General features: G+C 39.3%; 1 protein-coding gene across 6 annotated transcripts in view; it reads right to left on the minus strand.

Moving 5' to 3' along the window:
- The window catches only part of pcnt (pericentrin), a 185,144-nt gene that overhangs the window by 10,925 nt on the left and 154,354 nt on the right, over nt 1–19,865 (minus strand). For all 6 annotated transcript variants that reach the window (XM_033024217.1, XM_033024221.1, XM_033024222.1 and 3 more), the window contains 6 exons: nt 19,034–19,256; nt 17,286–17,436; nt 15,393–16,100; nt 12,342–12,613; nt 11,450–11,549; nt 3,527–3,703 (listed from right to left, as the gene is read on the minus strand). In XM_033024217.1, the coding sequence (XP_032880108.1) occupies nt 3,527–3,703; nt 11,450–11,549; nt 12,342–12,613; nt 15,393–16,100; nt 17,286–17,436; nt 19,034–19,256 (1,631 nt within the window). The remainder of the gene's footprint in view (nt 1–3,526; nt 3,704–11,449; nt 11,550–12,341; nt 12,614–15,392; nt 16,101–17,285; nt 17,437–19,033; nt 19,257–19,865) is intronic.

A 19,865-nucleotide genomic window follows, 5' to 3' on the forward strand; every position in this document is an offset into this window, starting at 1 on the left:
GTAGAAATTACAGCAGTGTTTATACATAGTCTCCCCATTTCAGGGATCCATAATGTTTGGGACACAGCAATATCATGTAAATGAAAATAGTCATGTTTAGTATTTTGTTGCATATTATTTGCATGAAATGACTGTTTGAAGTCTGCAAATCATGGACATCACCAGTTGCTGGGTGTTTTCTCTGGTGATGCTCTGCTAAACCTGTATTATTGGATTTGGATTGGATTCAATTTTATTGTCATTTGGTTTAGCCGGAGTCATAACATAGAACAATAACAAAATAAACACTCAACACAGTTTAAAGTCCCAAAGTCATTGTCTCTTCCCTCCTTGCTCTCCCTCTGCGCCGAGGCAATACAAGCCTCCGATGTTGCGACCCCGTCGGGTGATGGTGTGCAAATCCCGCGACTGAATCCGTGCTCCGCAAACAGGCCGGTTCAAACTCCGCGGCCCGGGGCGGTCGAAGCTGCCAAAGCTGCCGCCCTCCAGTCCAGCGGACGCAGCTGTAGTTGCGGGAGCCCCGGAAAAACAGGTCACCAACCCGTGAGCTCCCGACGATGTCGTCTACTGGCCTGCGGCCGAGCCTCCAAAGTCGGGTCGGAAGTTGGGTCGCACCGCAACCACAGCCCCGAAGTCGGCCAGCCTCGCGTTGGTAAGTCCTGGCTCTGCCTCTGCAGCTTCGAGGTCGGTCGCAGTTGGAGGCCGCCAGCTCCGCGATAGGCCTTAGCGCAGACGGACACGGAGACGGGGGATACAGCAAGAAAGGTTGCATCCCACCCGAAGGAAGAGTCAAAAACATGTTACACCCACCCCCCCACACATACACAACTAAATAAACCGAAATAAACTGTAAAAACGGGACAAAAGAAAACAAAACAAGAAAAGACAAACGGACTGCAGGCGAGCCGCAGCTGCAAGGCAGCGCCGCCACTTCCGGAAGCTTGCTTGTTTTGGGGGCTAGTCCCTTTCAGTTTTCTCTTCAGCATATAAAAGGCATGCTCAATTGGGTTCAGATCAGGTGATTGACTTGACCACTCAAGAATTGACCATTTTTTAGCTTTGAAAAACTCCTTTGTTGCTTTAGAAGTATGTTTGGGATCATTGTCTTGCTGTAGAATGAACTGCCGGTCAATGTTTTGAGGTATTTGTTTGAACTTGAGCAGATTTGGATGTGTCTATACACTTCAGAATTCATTAAGCTACAACCATCAGCAGTTGTATCGTTGTTTTGTAATCAATCCATTACAAAGTATTAGGTGAACCACAAAGCTTTTATTAAAACCTATACAGAGAGAAGAATACATACTGCTGCATTTGTTGTATCATTTTGCACACTGCCGAGCTCAGGGACAAACTGGGTTGTTATCAGTAACTGCATTCCTTACTCAAATCCCGGACTGGATTACATGGTAGAATGTATATCATGCATAATATATGTGGTGAAGGTTATATTGACAGAGATGAATATGGTTGATCTACATTCTTCCTCTTAAACAAGCAAATTATAATTAAACAAGCATATAGTGGAGTATATAGAAAAACACCAATATGGGGGGAGTGCACTTTACTTTGGGTACTGTGCGCTGAGAGCAGCAAGTGAGAAGACGGTTCAAAGGTACTTTGGCTTGCAGACGCTACCTACACGCGTACGATGTCCACCGTTTTCTCCCTTCACCGGAGATTGAATAGGTGAAGCGAGTGATACTGCAAGTCTGACCGGTGTTGAGGGCGAGGATGGGGACCTCGGCAGCGGCCAGGGAGGCGAAGCAGCAGGAAAAGCATCTGGTCCGGAGTCCGCAGGCAGTTGTGGGACCGTGAGATTGGAACCGTTGGACCGTGGAGGCCACACAGCTGTGTACTCAGGATAGCGTGGAGGCGGCACTGGCTCATTGACCGGGCGAAGGTGTTGTCGGGTACGTCTGTAGGTGCCATCATCAACACTGACCAGGTACGAGCACGGCTCAGGAGTAGTGTCTTGAATGACGACCAGCCGGTCGTAGCCTTTTGGCGTTTTGCAAACGGACAACCTGTCCCTTGGTCAGAGGTGGAAGCAGTGTGCTTGACTTGTCATAGTATTTTTTCTGAGTATGGCGTCGTTGTTGGAGTTTTGCCTGGATCGCAGCTGGGGCACGAATTTGTGGTTGCAACATCTGTTTCGCTATAGGTAGCGCAGTGCGAGTCTGCCTTGATATTAAGCGCTGGGCAAGAGAACCCAGAATCGGATCACGTGAAATGTTCCGTAAATTGAGTATGTGGAGAAAGACGTCGGAACAGGCCTGGAACAGGCCCGATGGGACTGTTCCATCACTTGTTTGGCACTTATCGCACGTTCGGCCAAACCATTGGACTGCGGTTACTCCGGGCTGCTGGTGATGTGGTGAATTTCCCAGCGTTCAGCAAAGTCCTTAAAATGCTGACTGGTGAATTGGCTGCCATTGTCAGAGAGAAGATGAACTGGAGCCCCGTGGACAGAAAAGTAGCGTGCCAGCTTTTCAACAACCATGGCTGAGGTTGGACTGCGGAGTAGGTCGATCTCGAACTGGTACGAGTGGACCAGGACCAAGTACTGATTGCCATGCCACTCGAAAATGTCAGTTGCAACTGTAGACCATGGCAAGTCAGGAGTGGGGTGCGAGAGAAGGGGCTGTATGGGTTGGTGCGACGTTAGGCTATTGCACACCGCACAGGACTCAACTTTCTCACGTATAAATTCGGACATTCTAGGCCAGACGAACATACTCTTTGCCCTCAGAATGGTTGCCTCCACACATGGATGACCCCTTGGATGGCATCGTAATACTTGTTTTGCAGAGATGCAGGAACAACTGCCGTGTGTCCTTTCACGATGCAGTCCTGAAGTACCAGTTCATCACGAACAGGGTAAAATGGGTGAACCAGGGGTGGTAGCCTGTATTGCGTCGGATGACAGAGGAGAGTGACTGTAGAGTGTCGTCTGTATCTGTTTGTGCTGCCAGATCGTCCAGACACGAGTATGGGAGGTAGGAGACCATCAAAACAACAAAACCATCATCGCCTGACAGGTGTTTCTCGCAGGTGTTGCACGGAGCTCGTGACAGAGTGTCAGCTAAGTGCATAACCTTTCCGCGTTTGTAAACCAGTCTAATGTCGTACTTCTGTAATACCATCATCATACGTTGCAGTTTTGCACTGTTCCGCAGAATATAATCTTAAAATACCTCCTGGTCAACACTGGCAAAGGGGCAATAGTTCATGCAAAGAAATCTATAACTCAAATTTTTAAAAAAAGGAACATTTAGGTGGGTTTTTACCTTTGGATTTGCCTAAAATGCAAAAGTATTTAAGTATAGTGTCAGGGGATAAACTTAACATGTGTTGGAAAGAGCTGTGTAGGAAAAAACTTAACACCGGCATTATAAATGAAATTATATTTACTTAAATTTGGTCTTGGAGAACATGATACTGCACACTATATACTTGAAGGCACTTCATACCATGGTTGCATTTCGTTACCTGAATTGCAGAGTCAAATCTCCTTTATACTAACCTTCAAGCTTGAGGGGTCAACAAGGTCATGCCGCAGAGGTCTATTTTCAATTTCTGCCATCACTCTGGCCAGTTCCGATTCAGTCTCTTTTAAGGCATTCTGCAACTGATTTCTTTCTTTCATCCAACTTAGCCTTTCTAAATTCAGAAGAGAATTTGCATGGTCCATTTTCTTCTCCTAGAACAGCAGGTTACACAGCAACATCAAAATCTGAATTGTTTAATGGTTATGTTGAAATAGATAGTGCTGTACTATTATCCAGGGTAGGGGAATCAAGAACCCAAGGGCATGGGCTTAAAGTGAGAGGCAAAGGATTTAATAGGAACTTAGGAGCAGCTTTTTCTACACAGATGGTGGTGGGTGTGTGGAATGAGCTGCCCGATGAAGTAGTTGAGAGGCAGGTACAATAATTACATTTAAAAGACATTTTTCAGGTACATAAACAAGAATGCTTTAGAGAGATATGGGTTAAACGTAGGCAAAAGGGACTGGCTTGGTTGGCGCACATTGGCCGGCATGGATGTGTTAGACAGAAGGGCCTATTACCATGATGTATAACTATAATTAAATCTAAATAACCTAGTTTATACTTTTGCCTTCAACCGCAATTCACAAACACCAAGATGGGAGGTCATGTTGCAGTCATATAAAACGTTGGCGAGACCACATTTAGAGTATTGTGTTCATTTTTGGGCACCATGTTATAGGAAAGATGTCAAGCTGGAAAGATGCAGAGATTTGCGAGGATGTTGCCAGGACTCGAGGGCTTGAGCTAAGGGATAGGTTGAGCAGGTCTGACCTCTTCCTTGGAGCGCAGGAGGATGAGGGGTGATCTTATGGAGGTGTACAAAATCATGAGAGAAATAGATCAGGTAAATGCATGGAGTTTCTTACTTAGAGTAGGAGAATCGAGAACAAGAGGACATAGATTTGGGCTGAGGGGGGAAAAGTAGGAACCCGTAGGTAGGAACCCGAGGGATAAGTTTTTTTACACAAAAGATGGGTGCATGGGACGAACTGCCCGAGGAGGTAGTTGGGGCATGTACTATCGCAACTTTTGGGAACGTGGTATGTGGATGGGATAGGATTAGAGGGATGTGGGTCAAATTCAGGCAGGTGGGATTGGTGTAGATGTTGGTTGGCATGCACAATTTGGGCTGGAGGGCCTGTTTCCACACTATACGACTCGAAGATACAAGTGTTACGCCGTTAATATTTGACAGGAAGTAATGCAAGAAGTCAATATCTGGATAAAGAATGCTCAACACCAAGTATCAGAGATAGCAAGTAGCAAATTAACAACTTAGGACAACATGAAAAAAAAACGTAACTGGGATCAAATCGGAAATATCTCAAAGTGCCTGTATTACGTTATTCTGATATATATTTTTTTATTAAAGGTAATCAATTACAATGCTTCAAACAACTTTATATCAAATTAATTCAATTTGCATTAAGTAAAACACTAGTAATACTTATCTACTATTTTTTTTAGAAATAATGATAGAAAAAGAATAGAACAGTTATAAATCATTAAGAGAGCGATTAAATAATAATTTGATTATATATAAGAAAGAAAAGAGAAACGAAAAAAAAAAAAGAAAAAAAAAAAAGAAAAACCACAATATGTATTGTTAATAACACTACTACAAGTGATAGTATCAATAAAGACATATATGTTAATTCCAATATAAAAATGAATTATTCTCACCAAATCCCGCAGGGTGCACGCCGAGCTGTGTTGCCAAGAACAGCTACTTCTCTAAATACTGTATATATGGAGACCATATCTGTTCAAAAGAATTATACTTGTCCAATAGGACAAATCTAATTCTTTCCAGATGTAACGTCTCCATCATCTCTGTTGCCCACATTTTGGTTGTGGGGGATAATGTTCCCTTCCAAAATTTCAATATGATTTTTTTCCCAATTATCAAACAGTAATCAAAGAAATTTCTTTGATTTACTGTAAGTGATAGATGTAAATCCGGAATTCCAAATATTATTAGCTTTGGGTTAGGGTCCAATTTAACTTTGATGACTTCAGAAATAACTTTAAAAATTTCTGTCCAGTAATAATTCAATTTAGGACATGTAACGAAACTATGTATTAAATTTGCCTCTGCTTTCTTGCACTTATCACAAATAGCGGAGAGATTCGGAAAAATACTATTTAATTTAGTTTTCGAATAATGTAACCTATATAATACTTTAAATTGTATCAATATATGTCTGGCGTTTAATGAACGTGTATTCGTTGTAGACTTTCTTCCCAGTTTTCTTTTGTTATAGCCAATCCCATTTCATTTTCCCATGCTTGACGATATATTTCCGTTATTGGATTCTCCTTATCCAAAATGATGTTATATATATAGGCTATTAATTTTTCTGTATTTGGATATAAATTAAACAGTTCGTCTAACAATCCTGCTTCTTTATTTTTATAATCTTGTGTATTGGATTTAATATAATCTCTAATTTGTAAATACCTAAACAAATGTTGTGGAGACAATCCATAAATATCTTGTAACTCCTGGAATAAAAGAAATTTTCCTTTTCTATAAAGGTGTTCTATCCTTGTAATTCCTAAATCATCCCATTGTTTAAACCCCCCATCTAATATAGCAGGTTTAAACGATGGGTTATTCATAATTGGTAATCTAAATGAGAGATTATCCAAATGTAGAGTCTTAACTATTTGTTTCCAAATACGTCTATTATTATATATTATTAGGTTGTCTTTATAATTTTTTTTTTGTACTTCCGTTGGTGCAAAAATTATCGAACCTACATTGAAAGGTAGACAGTCTTCCTTTTCTATATTTAACCATGTCGGTTCATGATCCATATTTACCCACCAGAAATTCATATTCTTAATCTGAACAGCCCAAAAATAATATAAAAAGTTTGGAAGTGCTAATCCTCCATTTATCTTAGCTTTGCATAGATGTTTTTTATTTATTCTGTGATTTTTATAATCCCAAATAAAACTATTAACAATATTATCAATTTAAAAAAAAAAAGTTTTCGGAAGAAAAAAAGGAATAGCCTGAAACAAATATAACAACTGTGGTAGAAATACCATCTTTATGGCACTTATTCTACCAATCATGGATATAGGAAGTGTTTTCCAATATAAAATATTTTTTCTAAGTTTATCTAATAGTTGAGGATAGTTGGATTTTATTAATGAGTTATGAGTTTTAGTTACGTTAATCCCTAAATATTTAAGTTTGTCTGTAACTACTTTTAATGGGTATTGTTGTAATGTATTTAGATTTATTCCTGTTATTGGCATAATCTCGCTTTTATCCCAATTAATCCTATACCCAGAAAATGCACCAAACTTAGTTATAATGTTTAGCAGGTTGGGAATACTAATTTCCGGTTTTGTAATATAAATCAAAACATCATCTGCATATAAAGAAATTTTATTAATTGTTGTATCAGTATTATAGCCATATATTTCAGGTTCAGATCTAATTTTTTCCGCCAATGGTTCTATCACCAATGCGAACAATAAGGGTGATAACGGACATCCCTGTCTGCATCCCCTAGAGAGTTTGAATTTGGCTGATAAAATTTGGTTAGTCAAAATTCTTGCAATAGGATTCGAATATAAAATTCTTACCCATTTACAAAATCTATCCCCCAATTGAAACTTTTCCATTATATTAAATAAATACATCCATTCCACCTGATCAAACGCTTTTTCTGCATCTAATGATATAACCGCTAGTTCCGTATCTCGTATTCTTTTTGAATATATAATATTAAACAAGCGTCTGAGATTATGGGATGAATAACGTTTTGGGATAAAACCTGTTTGATCATAATGTATTAATTTAGAGATCACTAAACTTAATCTCCTAGATAAGACCTTAGTTAATATTTTTTGGTCTGTATTTAAAAGGGCAATCGCTCTATATGATCCAGGATCTTCCAAATCCTTATCTACTTTAGGGATGAGTGTAATTGTGGATTCATTTAGAGATTCTGGTAATTTTCCTTGGTCATATGCATATCTATACATTATTTGTAATCTTGGAGAAATCAGATCTTGAAATTTTTTATAAAATTCTGCACTCAGGCCATCCGGGCCCGCTGCTTTAGTTCTTTAGCGAACTAATTGATTCTATAATGTCTTTTACTGTTATTTCAGCATTTAACAATTCTCTACCTTCCTGATCTAAGCTATTGATTTGACATTCTTGTAAAAATATTTCCATACTATCTGTTTGTCCTGTTAGTTTTGACAAATAAAGATTTTTATAATATTGTAAAAATCTATCATTAATATCTTTTGGAGTAGTCAATATATTTCCATACTCAGATCTAATTCCGTGTATCATCTTCTCATCTTCTAATTTTCTAAGCTGTCGTGCTAGTAATTTTTGTGGTTTATCTCCAAATTCAAAATACACTTGTTTAGTTTGTTGAAAAAGTTTAATAACTTGATTAGAATATATTTTATTTAATCTATATTTTACTGATGCAATTTTATTACTTAACTCTTTGGAAGGCTGTTTTATATTTTCATTATCTAGACGTTTTATCTCATTTTCTAAATTTTGTTCTATTTTTCGATTTTCTTTATTGAGATGTGCTTGTGCGGATATTATTGCGCCACGCATGAATGCCTTAAATGTGTCCCAAAATAGTGATGGGGAAGTTTCAGGATTATCATTAGTTTCAAAAAATAATTTAATCTGATCCATCACATATTTACAACAGTCATTGTCCTTTAATATCTGAGGGTTAAATCTCCAGGTAGTAGTTTTATTAGATATATCTTTTAATTTTATCTTAAATGTTAATGGCGCATGATCCGAGATGATAATATTATGATATTTTGCGTCATACGTAAAAGGAAGTAATTTAGAATCTATTAAAAAATAATCTATCCTCGAATAGGTTCCATGTACGGGCGAGAAAAAAGAATATTCTCGTCCGGATGGATTATCTAACCTCCAGATGTCTTTAATATTAGATGTATTGATAAAAGCATTTATGAATTTACTTGATTTCGAGGCAGCTTTCCTTTTTGCAGATGATCTATCTAAGTAGTTATCTAAAGTACAATTTAAATCACCTCCAATTATTAAATTGTGTTGAGTGGATAAAGGAATATTATTAAATATTTTCTTAAAAAATAGTGGATTATCAAAATTAGGGGCATATATGTTCATTAAAATTACCTTTTTTGAATATAATTCCCCTGTAATTATTACATATCTGCCTTCTTTATCCTCTATAATAGAACTTTGTATGAAAGGTATACCTTTGCGAATAATTATTGCAACTCCTCTAGATTTATGTATAAATGTAGAATGATACACCTTAGAAATCCATTTAGCTGTTAATCTATGTTGAGCATCTTTTTTAAGATGAGTCTCTTGAAGGAAAATGACATCTGTCTTCAATCTGTTCAACTGAGCTAACACCTTTCCCCTTTTAATTGGTTCATTAATTCCTTTTACATTCCAACTGCAGAAGGTTACTCCATCACCCCCAGTCTTCACCTTTATATCATGCATTTTACTATTAGGGCGGCTTTTTTTGGAGTAGCTTTCTTGACTCCCCCAGCTCCCCGTTGCACCCGGACATCAATCCAATGAGAATTTCTATCCACCTTAATCCGCATCTATGTCTTCTTAAACTATATACACAATATCCTTCACATCTACATTCAAATAATATATAATATAAGATCAATAAAAAACAAAAACAATAAGAAATATCAATAATAAAAAAAAGTAAAGGGTGTTAATAGGGTGCTCAGAAAAAAAAGAAACTACACTTATATAGTGTGTAGTATGTGAAGGTGAAAGCCACACTAACGTGGCCATTAATCTAAAGACTTCCGTTTTTTTAATTAAAAAAAAAGATGTTAATTATACCAGCTCCTATCTCAAATGCTATATATATTGGGGTGGGGTACTAACTTTATATACTTAGTACTTAGTAATTATTTCTATTATTCATATTACTATTTGCTAATTACTAATATCAATTGTATTTAATACTATAATATGTAATACTATTATCATGGAATAATTAAATATTTTCTAATAATTAATACAGAACTACAACTAAATGTCCATTATTCCACTTCCTTCTAAGTGAGTATTTCATAACCACAGGTCGATGATAAAAGTTCAGTTCTCTCCTTCTCCCTCGGGTCCTTCCTCCACGTCTTCTCTCTCTTCATCTTCTGGCTTCTGCTGTATGCCTCGGGCGAATTCCAATGCTTCAGTATACTTAACGAAACGATATTCCTTGTCATCATAAGTTACTCTCAGTATTGCTGGGTACATCAAGCCATATCTCAGATCCTTAGTATTCTGTAAATTCCTCAGGATACCTTTTGTTTCTCTAAATAGTGATCTTTTCTTGGCCACTTCTGCTGGGTAGTCTCTAAAAATACTGATGTTGTCTCCCTCGTATTTCAGGTTTCTCTTTTTTATTATTATCTTCATCATTTCTTCGAAGACATGATCAAAGGCCACTTTTACAATCATTTGTCTGGGCGATGAACCTATCCCAGGAGCCCGTCTTAGAGCCCTATGTGCACGGCTCAACAGGGGTTCATGATCCAAATTCAGAATATCCTTTAAAAGTTTTGCAACAAATTTTCGAGGATCTTGATTCCCCTCACGACGTTCGCTCAGACCAACTATACGCAAATTTTTACGGCGTTGGCGTCCCTCCAGATCAATACATTTCTCGTTTGTTTTGCGTAATAATTCTAAGAGGCGTTTGTTCTCGGCACGGAGTTTTTCGGTCTCCTTAGTATTCAGTTCAGCAATCTTAGTTAGCTCTTTAATTGCTTCGCCTTGTTGGTCTAGCGAAATTATAGTAGGATCTATCTTGCCATCCAGCTTTCTTTCCATCCCAGCAGCTATATCCTTTACCTCCTCAATTTGAGTTTGTAACTCGGCATTAGCCTTTTCCTTCCACTCATCCATCATATTTCTTACCGTCATTATAACTTGTTTTATTAAGTCTTCTTTATTTTTCTCGTGAGACACCAGCATATCCGCTGTTAAACTTTTTATCTCCTCCATATACTCCTTCCTCTGCTTCTTTATCTCACCTAGAATGGTAGTCTTGAGTTCCTCCATTTCAGCTTTCCTCTGTGAGACATCTTCTTGAGAAGCAGCAGCAGCACCCGAGCTCAGGCCTGTTTCCCTTCTCGCAGCTTTTTTTCCAGTGGTGGGGGGAGGGGAGCGCTGGGTCATAATTTCTTCTTAAAATCGCGCGCCTGATGACGTCACGCACCTTTTAAACGCTGCCGGAGCCATTTGCAATCGATCTCCTGTGGTAAGTGCGTTTGTTTGACCCTTTTACCCCCGTTTTAAATTCAGTTTTTTGCGGAGCTGTAATGGCGCGATTCCACTCACATCGTGGCGCCAACGTTATTATTATTTCAAATTACGTTATTCTGAATGGTTTCTAAACCGGTAATTTAATCAGCTTAATATAATATTTGATAAGGTCCACGGCTGCCAAAACAGGTTTTATTTTGTGTAAGTAAAAACTGAGATTGAATTTCGCCAAAATGAAGCAAAAGAAACAGGAGCAGATGAATCAGCCCCTTGAACCTATGCTGCCATTCAGTTAGACCATGGCTATTCCAACCTTGATGTCAAGCACCATTTTTCTGCACTCTTCCCAAACCCCTCAACTCCCTGTAGTTCAAATATGCTCCCACCTTCATGCGAGATATATTTAATGACTACTTTTACAAACCTCTGGGATAGAGAATTCATGAAACTCATGACGTCTGAAAAAAAGATATACCTCTGCATCTGTGCCAATTGAAATTTACACTGTTAAATTGATAAGAACAAAAGCAGAGAAATCTATTCAGATGTTTAACATCTTCAAATGTTATCCTCGTAACTTTTTAACCTAACTCACCTGTGTCCCTAAAATGAACTGTTGCGATTCAGAGTTTGATTCAATTAAAGTCTGCAAAAGATCTCTTATATCGTCAGTCTTTATGTGACCATCCTGTCCCCTAGGAAAAAGGGAAGAGAATTGTGAAACGTTGCGTTATATGCCACTTCAGAATCTACTTGCTTAATAAAGATTACATTCCAAGGAGTCGAGGCCAGAGGCAGATCATCTATGATCATATGCTGCTAAAGTTAAAATTGTAGTCTTACAAATCGTTCAGTAACATAAAATGGCACATATTCCCTAATTTTAGCTACTTTTACCTGACAACCAACTAATTCACAGTTAGCAGAATGGGTCATTATTGCACATGGGTTAGCTGGTGGAATTAATCAATCTGATAAAATGGCCTCTTTTTATTCCCAGCAGTGGTTTATAAAATATCCACAAAATTACCTTTTTCTAATTTGATACGAACACAAATGTTATGTTTTGGAAAGTACAGAATATTTCCACAACTGGCAGGCACAGAGAAGACATTTATGTATCGCCTTGCAGAGAACTAATCTCTCCATCAGATTTCTTGGTGGAAAAAAACATTACTATCAATCATTCTCACATTTATTTTTGGTGACTTGGTTTCAAAGCAGCATAACATTCTGGACTAAAAAAAAGTTTTCAATTTGCATTGTTTATACTGTGATATGCTCATATGAAATACAAAGAATCTTCAAGGATTTAGATCTTATGCATATTTTAAAACATGCCTATCTTATTTTTTTGTCAAACAGAATATTGATTCAGCAGATAAAAGGATTTGTACTTTGTATGTAATTTAATCTGCACAAGTCTTGACAAAACGTGTTTTGTCCTTCTCACACGGACACGTCCTCTTTCACATGCACAAACATACCTTTGCTCTCTGTGAAGCAATTCTTTCAGTCGGACAGTCAACAGAAGGAACTGCTGTCTTGTGCTTTCTAGACGCTGTTGCACATTTAGTGGACTGCCTTCTACATTGTAGCTAGCAGTATTCAAAATGCATTTCGCTGGGCTACTTTCAGGTTCTCCTCGCTGCCGCTTGCGAGACACAAGTTTGCACTCCTGTTCCTCCAAGTCTGCAAGCATTTGTTGCAATTCTCTAACTCGCTGTTGATCTCGTTGGTGTTGTAACTCCAGTTCGTGCTGTTTAGGAGCCAGTTAATTAAAAACAGAGTGAATTAATGTAGGAGCAGGTCAGCATTATGTTAGTTAAGAGGACATTAATTGTGAAGCATGGTTGATTATTGACTACAAGTTTAGAAATGCTTTAATGGTTTCAATTTCTATAGCAGATATTCCCCATTGTCTAGAGTTCAGAGTTCTCTATTCAGTTTGATGCTGCCAACAGGTGCATCCTCATATCTCATGAATTAAAATATTTTAGCAATAATATATTTGTGGTTACTGAATATTGATACAATGCATAGTAAATTATTATAAGTTTAGAGGTGCAGAAGAAGGAATAAACAGATTTTAGTTTAGATTAGTTTAGAGATACAAAGTGGAAACAGGCCCTTTGGCCCATCAAGTCCACGCCAACCAGCGATCACCCGTACACTAGTTCTATCCCACACACGTGGTCACAGGGAGAATGTACAAACTGTACAGACAGCAGCCGTATTTAGGACCAAAACTGGGTCTCTGGTGCTGTAAGGCAGCAACTATACCACTGCACCACATGAATATTTTGTGCTGTTTTTAGCAAGGAAGAGGATGCTGACAAAATATCGATAAAGGGGATATAGTGTAGGTAATGGACGGGTTGAATATTAATAGGCAAGAGCAATTATATAAGGTAGATTTGCTTAGGGTGGATAAATTGCCTGGTTTGCATCCCAGGTTGCTTAGAGAAACTAAATGGTCACAACACGATGGCTTGCCATAATCCTACAATCTTCCACAGAAAAGCAGATGTCAGAGGGCTGGAAAATGGCAAATGTGGCACTCCTGTTCAAGAGGTGGTATGTGGACACTAAGTAACTACAGACCAGTCAGTTTAATTTCTAAAACCAATTATCAGAGAAAAAGTAAACCAACATTTCCTTGTGTTAAGTATGGACACTCTAAGTAACTACAGACTAGTCAGTTTAATTTCCTAAAACCAATTGTTAAAGGTGGGTCACTTTTGCTGTGGCCTCCTCTACATCTTTGAGATCAAAACGCAAATGCTTCACTGAACGCTTCCCTTCTGTCCACTAGAGCCAGGTGGAACTGTTTGCTAGCCATTATAACTCATCCCTCTATTCCTATTCCGACCCGTCTATCCTTGGCTTCCATCACTGCCAGAGGGAGGGCACACACAAACTGAAAGAACAGCACCTCACATGCGGCTTGGGTAGCCTACAACTCAACATAATTCTCAAATGTCAGATATCCCTAGTTCTTCTCATCTACCCCACTTACCCCACTCTTGCACATCTTTCTTTGCATTGCCCCATCCTCGTCACCCAGTTCCTTTCTCCTCCCCCACCCATTCATCACCATTCCTCTCTGCGGTGGATGCTGTCAATATGAATTTTCCAAGAGTGTTTTTCCACGTAAAATATTGGTTACAATTGAGGTTTGTGACTAGGAGAGCCAGCGCCTGTCCACCAGGAAATTGGCTTAAGGATAGGAAAAAGTGAATAGTTGTTAACCTGACCAGAGGGTCTGGGACCAATGATTATGTCTGAGATATTCAAGTAGAGTAATGATGCAAGTTAACAGAAATGATCATAAGAGACAACACAGGCTTTGCAGCTCAGTTTCAAAGTATCCAGAGGCAGAGGAACCCAAGATAGACACAAAGTGTGGGAGTAACTCAGGCAGCATCACTGGAGAAAAAAGACGGGTGACATTTTGTGTCGGGACACCTTCTTCAGACTACCCTAACTAGATTCTGAAGAAAGGTCCTGACCCGAAACGTCACCTATGTTTCCTGACCCGCTGAGTTATTCCAGAACTTTGTCTCTTTCGTATAAACAGGCATCTGCAGTTCTTTGTTTCAACATTTCGGCAGAGGAACCTAGGTATCCACGTGCAGTGGGATTGGACTGAGTGGATTACTCTGAAGTGTCCCAACATGCATTCAATCAGTTGATGGCTTCCTCCAATGCTGCAATGATATATTATCTCTCATCTCACGAACCAGGGTTCAAGTCCTACATTGCAGACCCTTGAGAAATGGATTGGGAGTTACAAGATGACAACTGTTTAAATGTTGTATCATTCAGGGATGTTAAAGAACATGGGGAATGGAACATTGTTAAAATTGAGTTATGCTTTGGAGCTTGGGGCTGAGGCACTTAATTGAGGATTACAAGAGGGAGGTTTACTCTGCAGATGGACACAAAATCAGGAGTAACTCAGCAGGTCAGGCAGCATCCCTGACTGTGTTGGAGCGAAGTAAGATGTATATGAAATAATTCTAACTCCATCTAAGATTTTTAAAAAGTGTTACTGTATTCTGTTGAACTTTGGACCTATTCTATTCACCACCACCGCTTCTGATTCCATCTCCACACTTTCTACATTTCATCATGTCACCCTTGTTCCTGCCATTTATTGCAACTAGACAGGTTGCAATTAGACCGATACATGGATAAGACAGGTTTGGAGGGATATGGACCAAACGCAAGCAGGTGGGACTAGTGTAGCTGGGACATGTTGGCCGGTGTGCGCAAGTTGGGCCAAAGGACCTCTATTCACAGTATGACTATGACTGTAGACTTGCCAATTCCAGTGTTCGCCTGACTGTCTAATCTCCACCCTCTTCAAACTTCAGTCCATTCAGAGTTCTGCCACTTTGATTTGAAAGTAGTAGTAGTAGTTTTTGCATATTGCAAATTACAACTGACTTTTAAATAAAATCGTAGCTGGAAATACTTTGTTTCTAATTTGAAGAATTTTAAATTAATATTCTAGTATGTGTTCACTGACTTACCAATCGATCTTTCAACATCACTTGTTCTTGCTCATGGTCAGCTAGCTCTTGCCTTTCCTGCCTCCTCTCACGCCCTCTTCGATCATCCTTATTTCGCTCTTTCTCTTTGACTGCTAGAATATTAGCCTGAAGCCTCTCACGCTCGTTCTGCAGCCGGAGGTTGTGCTGCCTTTCTGACTCCAACAAACGATTGAGTTCCTGCACTTGAGTCTGGTCAGACTCGAGGATGGACCTCAATTTGGAGCTGATGTCCCGTTCTTTTTGATTTTCTTGTCGGGATAGTTGGATTTCTTCTTCGAGGTTTCGCTTTGCTGAAATAGCTTGCTGTTGTGTTTTTTCAATCATTGTTGCTAGTTCAATAGTCCTCTTCCTTTCTTCCTCAAGCTGACTCTGCAGTTCTTTTGTAAAGACACGTTCCTGGCTAGCAGTTTCATCACGACGAGAATTTACAAGCTGATATAGCTGTTCTGACCGAGTGCGTTCACGATCCAAGGACTCGCTCAATTCTGTCACATGACTTCTTTCCATTTTCAGTAGTTCTTGAGTCTCTGTCAGCTTCCTATGATCCTGTAGTAGCAATGATTCACTGTTCAATAACTTGGCTTCAATTTCTTTGCGGCAGTTGTTATTCGCCATCTTTTCTTCCTCCAAGGAAACAGACAATTGGTGGTTGTGTGCATGCTGCTCCTCCAGGGCCTTCTGCAGTTTCTGAGATATAGATGCAATGCAGTATAAAAATAAAATCATTTCTCTGGTTACCAAGCATAACAGTGTAAATAGATGATATTTACAGCTATCAGAAATCTCTATTACAGTTCCCTTTTATCTTCTCTCTAAAGAAGACTGCCTCAGGTTCTGTGATTTATCTCCATAATCAAAGCCTCATCACTGGGACCATCAAGGCTAACATCCCTCCTAAACTGAAGTATTCAGAATTTCAATCATTTAACCTGGGATCCAACCAGTGATTTGCAAAGGTCTGATAAATGTCTTAGCTTTGTACTGTGTACCTCTTTTACAAAAAGGTATCACAAATCCCACATGTTTTTTCTTAAAATAGCCATCTCAGCTTATCTTGCTTTTATGTGTGGGAAAGAACTACAGATGCTGGTTTAAATCAAAGGTAGACACAAACTGCTGGAGTAACTCAGCGGGACAGGCAGCATCTCTGGAGATGCTGCATGTCCTGCTGAGTTACTCCAGCAGTTTATGTCTACCTTTTATCTTGCCTTTAGTTTAGTTCAGAGGTACAGCACAGAAGCAGGCCTTTTGGCCCACTGAGTCCGCGCCGACCAGTGATAGTACACTAGCACTATCCTACACACGAGGCACAAATTACAAACTTTACCGAAGCCAATTAACTTGCGAACCTGCAAATATTTGGATTGTGGGAGGAAACCGGATCACCCAGGGAAAACCCACATGGTCACGGGGAGAACATACAAACTCCATACAGACAGCACTTGTAGCAGGATCAAACCTGCGTCTCTGGTGCTGTAAGACAGTAAATCTACCACTGCACCACTTGAAAAAACAATTAGACAGGTACACAGATAGGATAGGTTTAGAGATATATGGGCCAAACTCAGGCAGGTGAGACTAGTGTAGATGGGACATGTTGGTCGGTGTAGGCAGGTTGGACAGGGGGATCTGTTTCCACGCTGTATGACACTATGACAATGGCCTCCATTCAGTACCTGTTGGTTCAGACTGCCAATTCGAACTTAGCCATGCAGGTCTTAAATCTTTTCATTAATCTCACATATTTAAGCATTGAAAATGAATGACCAGATAGTGGACTGATATCAATAGTGCAAATAGGATTCACAGCTATGATGAGAAGTAAACCATACGTCGATGAGCCTCAGCATTGCCATTTTACTATCTATTTACCTGATGAGTTAGCCATTCGTGTTCTTTATGCTCTTTATGATGAAGCTGCTCCTTCTCCATCTTGTTCTGTAATTGCTGTACTTTTTGCCGTTCCTGATCAAACACCTTTGCGGCAGTTAACAATTCATTTTCTTTAGCATTCAATTCTCCCCTAAAACAGATGGAAAGCCACATACATGAGTTGGGGCGAGGTGTACATTGATAGAAGATGCCAGTGGCATGGAATAAGCAATAAATTAAAACAACATTGGCTGACAACAAAAGAGTGGGTGTGTGCAGGACAAATTCATCCAATGAGAAAAGGATTGTAGGCAATGCAACATGGCATCTCAGGAGAGGCACGTGAGCAATGTAAGAGTGAAATCACCACATTTGGTGATGGGAAAATCACAATAGCATCTTTCTCTTAAACTATGAAGACTGAGGGCTACAATTTCTTGAGTAGAGCACTTTGACTACTCAGACATTACCTCAGATCTCCAGCGGGGGGGGGAAGAGAAACATCTGCAGTATGATGAGGAAAATGATCTACAATTCCCATTCAGCCAACTGAGACCCAAATGCAAAATATCAAGTGCGTTTACCTTACTGTTCAATAATTCAAGGCAAAATACTGTGATGTCTATTTATTTTCTATAGCCCGTGTTGAATTATTTCATAGATATTAGCAGAAAAGCAGAAGATGGAATTCAATCTGGAAAAGCTTCAGGCCAATAAACAAATAAAAGGTATTCCCAATAAACGATATGATAAGGCAGTGCAGAGAAACAGAATGCATATCTACATTCTCTGACATTTGTTAGACTGGCAGACAAGGAGGAATATCAACAGCATGGTTCACTGGCCAAGATACAGAATTTAAGAGCAGGGAAATGTATAAAGTACGACCAGATGACAGATAAGCGCACCACCTATATTCAAATAATCACATTTAGGGCAGCACAGTGGTGCAGCAGTATAGTTGCAGCTTTACAGTGCTTGAGACCCGGGTTCGATTCTGACTCCGGGTGCTGCCTGTACGGTGTTTGCACGTTCTTCCTGTGACTACGTGGGCTTTCTCCGAGTGCTCCAGTTTTCACCCACATTCCAAAGACATGCTGGTTTGCAGGTTAATTGGCTTCTGCAAATTGTTCCTGGTATGTAGGATAGAACTAGTGTACGGGTAGTTGCTGGTCAGTGCGAATTTAGTGGGCCAAAGGACCCGTTTCCACGCTGTATCTCTAAACTAAACACATTGTAGAAGGGATGGAATAGCACCAGTATAGATAAGAGCAGAATTAGGCCATTTGGCCCATCAAATCTACTCTGCCATTAAATCATGGCTGATCTATCTCTCCATCCTAACCCCATTCTCATGCTTTCTCCCCGCAACCCCTGACACCCGTGTAAGATGGAGTGCAAGATGGAACTTAACAGGATTGAAAAAAGGTTACAAAAAGTTATGAGTAAGTGTTTTTGTTGAAAGAAGGGAGATTTAATTGAAGCAATAACATTTTGATGAATTTAGACAACATGGCTAACAAGGTATCAGTAATTCAGTAAACTATTCACTATTTCTGGACTAGAAACTTGGTGTAATAATTTGGGGATACAAGTTTAAATTCCACAAAGGCATTTGAAAAATCTAATTGAAAATATATTTAGAATTAAAAAACAGCTCAATGTCTTTAATGTTGACCTGGTTATTATTGGTTATAGACATATCTGTCTCACTCTTCTATAGACAGACAGTGACAAAGGTGACAAACCTGAGTTTCTGGAGGTTTTGCTGCAGTTCATGTCGAGTCTGTAACGCAGCTTCCAGTTCAATTGTGACTTCAGACAGGTCCGACTTCAGGTCTGACACTGTACTTTGCTCAGTTTGCAAGTGTTGGCGAAGTTCAGCTGATCTGTCCTGCTCTGCTCTTAGGGAATTCTGCAGATCATTTGCTATAATCTGTTCTTGCTGAAGTTTGTATTCCAGCAACTCTACTACAGAGAACAGAACAAGCATACTCAGAAAATAGTTTTCCATATGAAGTTTGTGCATAACTTTGAGATCTTCATACTAAATCTAATTATCACTTTTGCATCACATTTGCAATTGAGTTTTCTAGACAGTGGGGATTCTCCACAATTCCTGTTCGTGGACCATCAAGTCCTTGAATTTGCAGGTCAGTAATTGTGAAAACTTGGGTTGTCAGGATCCATCCTACAGCTGCAAATTATAACTACAAATTGACAGAAAATATGCTATGATAACCTAACCTAAAGTCTGTTATACTTTGAGTTGTCAAATTACACAAAACAAACTCATGTATGTTCAGATTTTTTTAAACTTTCATTCAAATACTGAAACTGCAAAAAGATATGGACGTGTTCCTTAGTTAGTCCGGGAACAAATCCACACCGCAATACCTTGCCTATGTAGGTTCACACAACCGACAATCACCGTATTTATTTGCCGTTTAGGAGACGTAAAGAGAATCCAGCTGAAACACAGCAGAAGATAGACACAAAATGCTGGAGTAACTCAGCAGGACTGGCAGCATCTCTGGAGAGAAGGAATAGGGAAGAAGGGTCTCGACCCGAAACATCACC

The sequence above is a fragment of the Amblyraja radiata genome, chromosome 7, assembly GCF_010909765.2.
Source record: "Amblyraja radiata isolate CabotCenter1 chromosome 7, sAmbRad1.1.pri, whole genome shotgun sequence".
NCBI lineage: Eukaryota > Metazoa > Chordata > Chondrichthyes > Rajiformes > Rajidae > Amblyraja > Amblyraja radiata.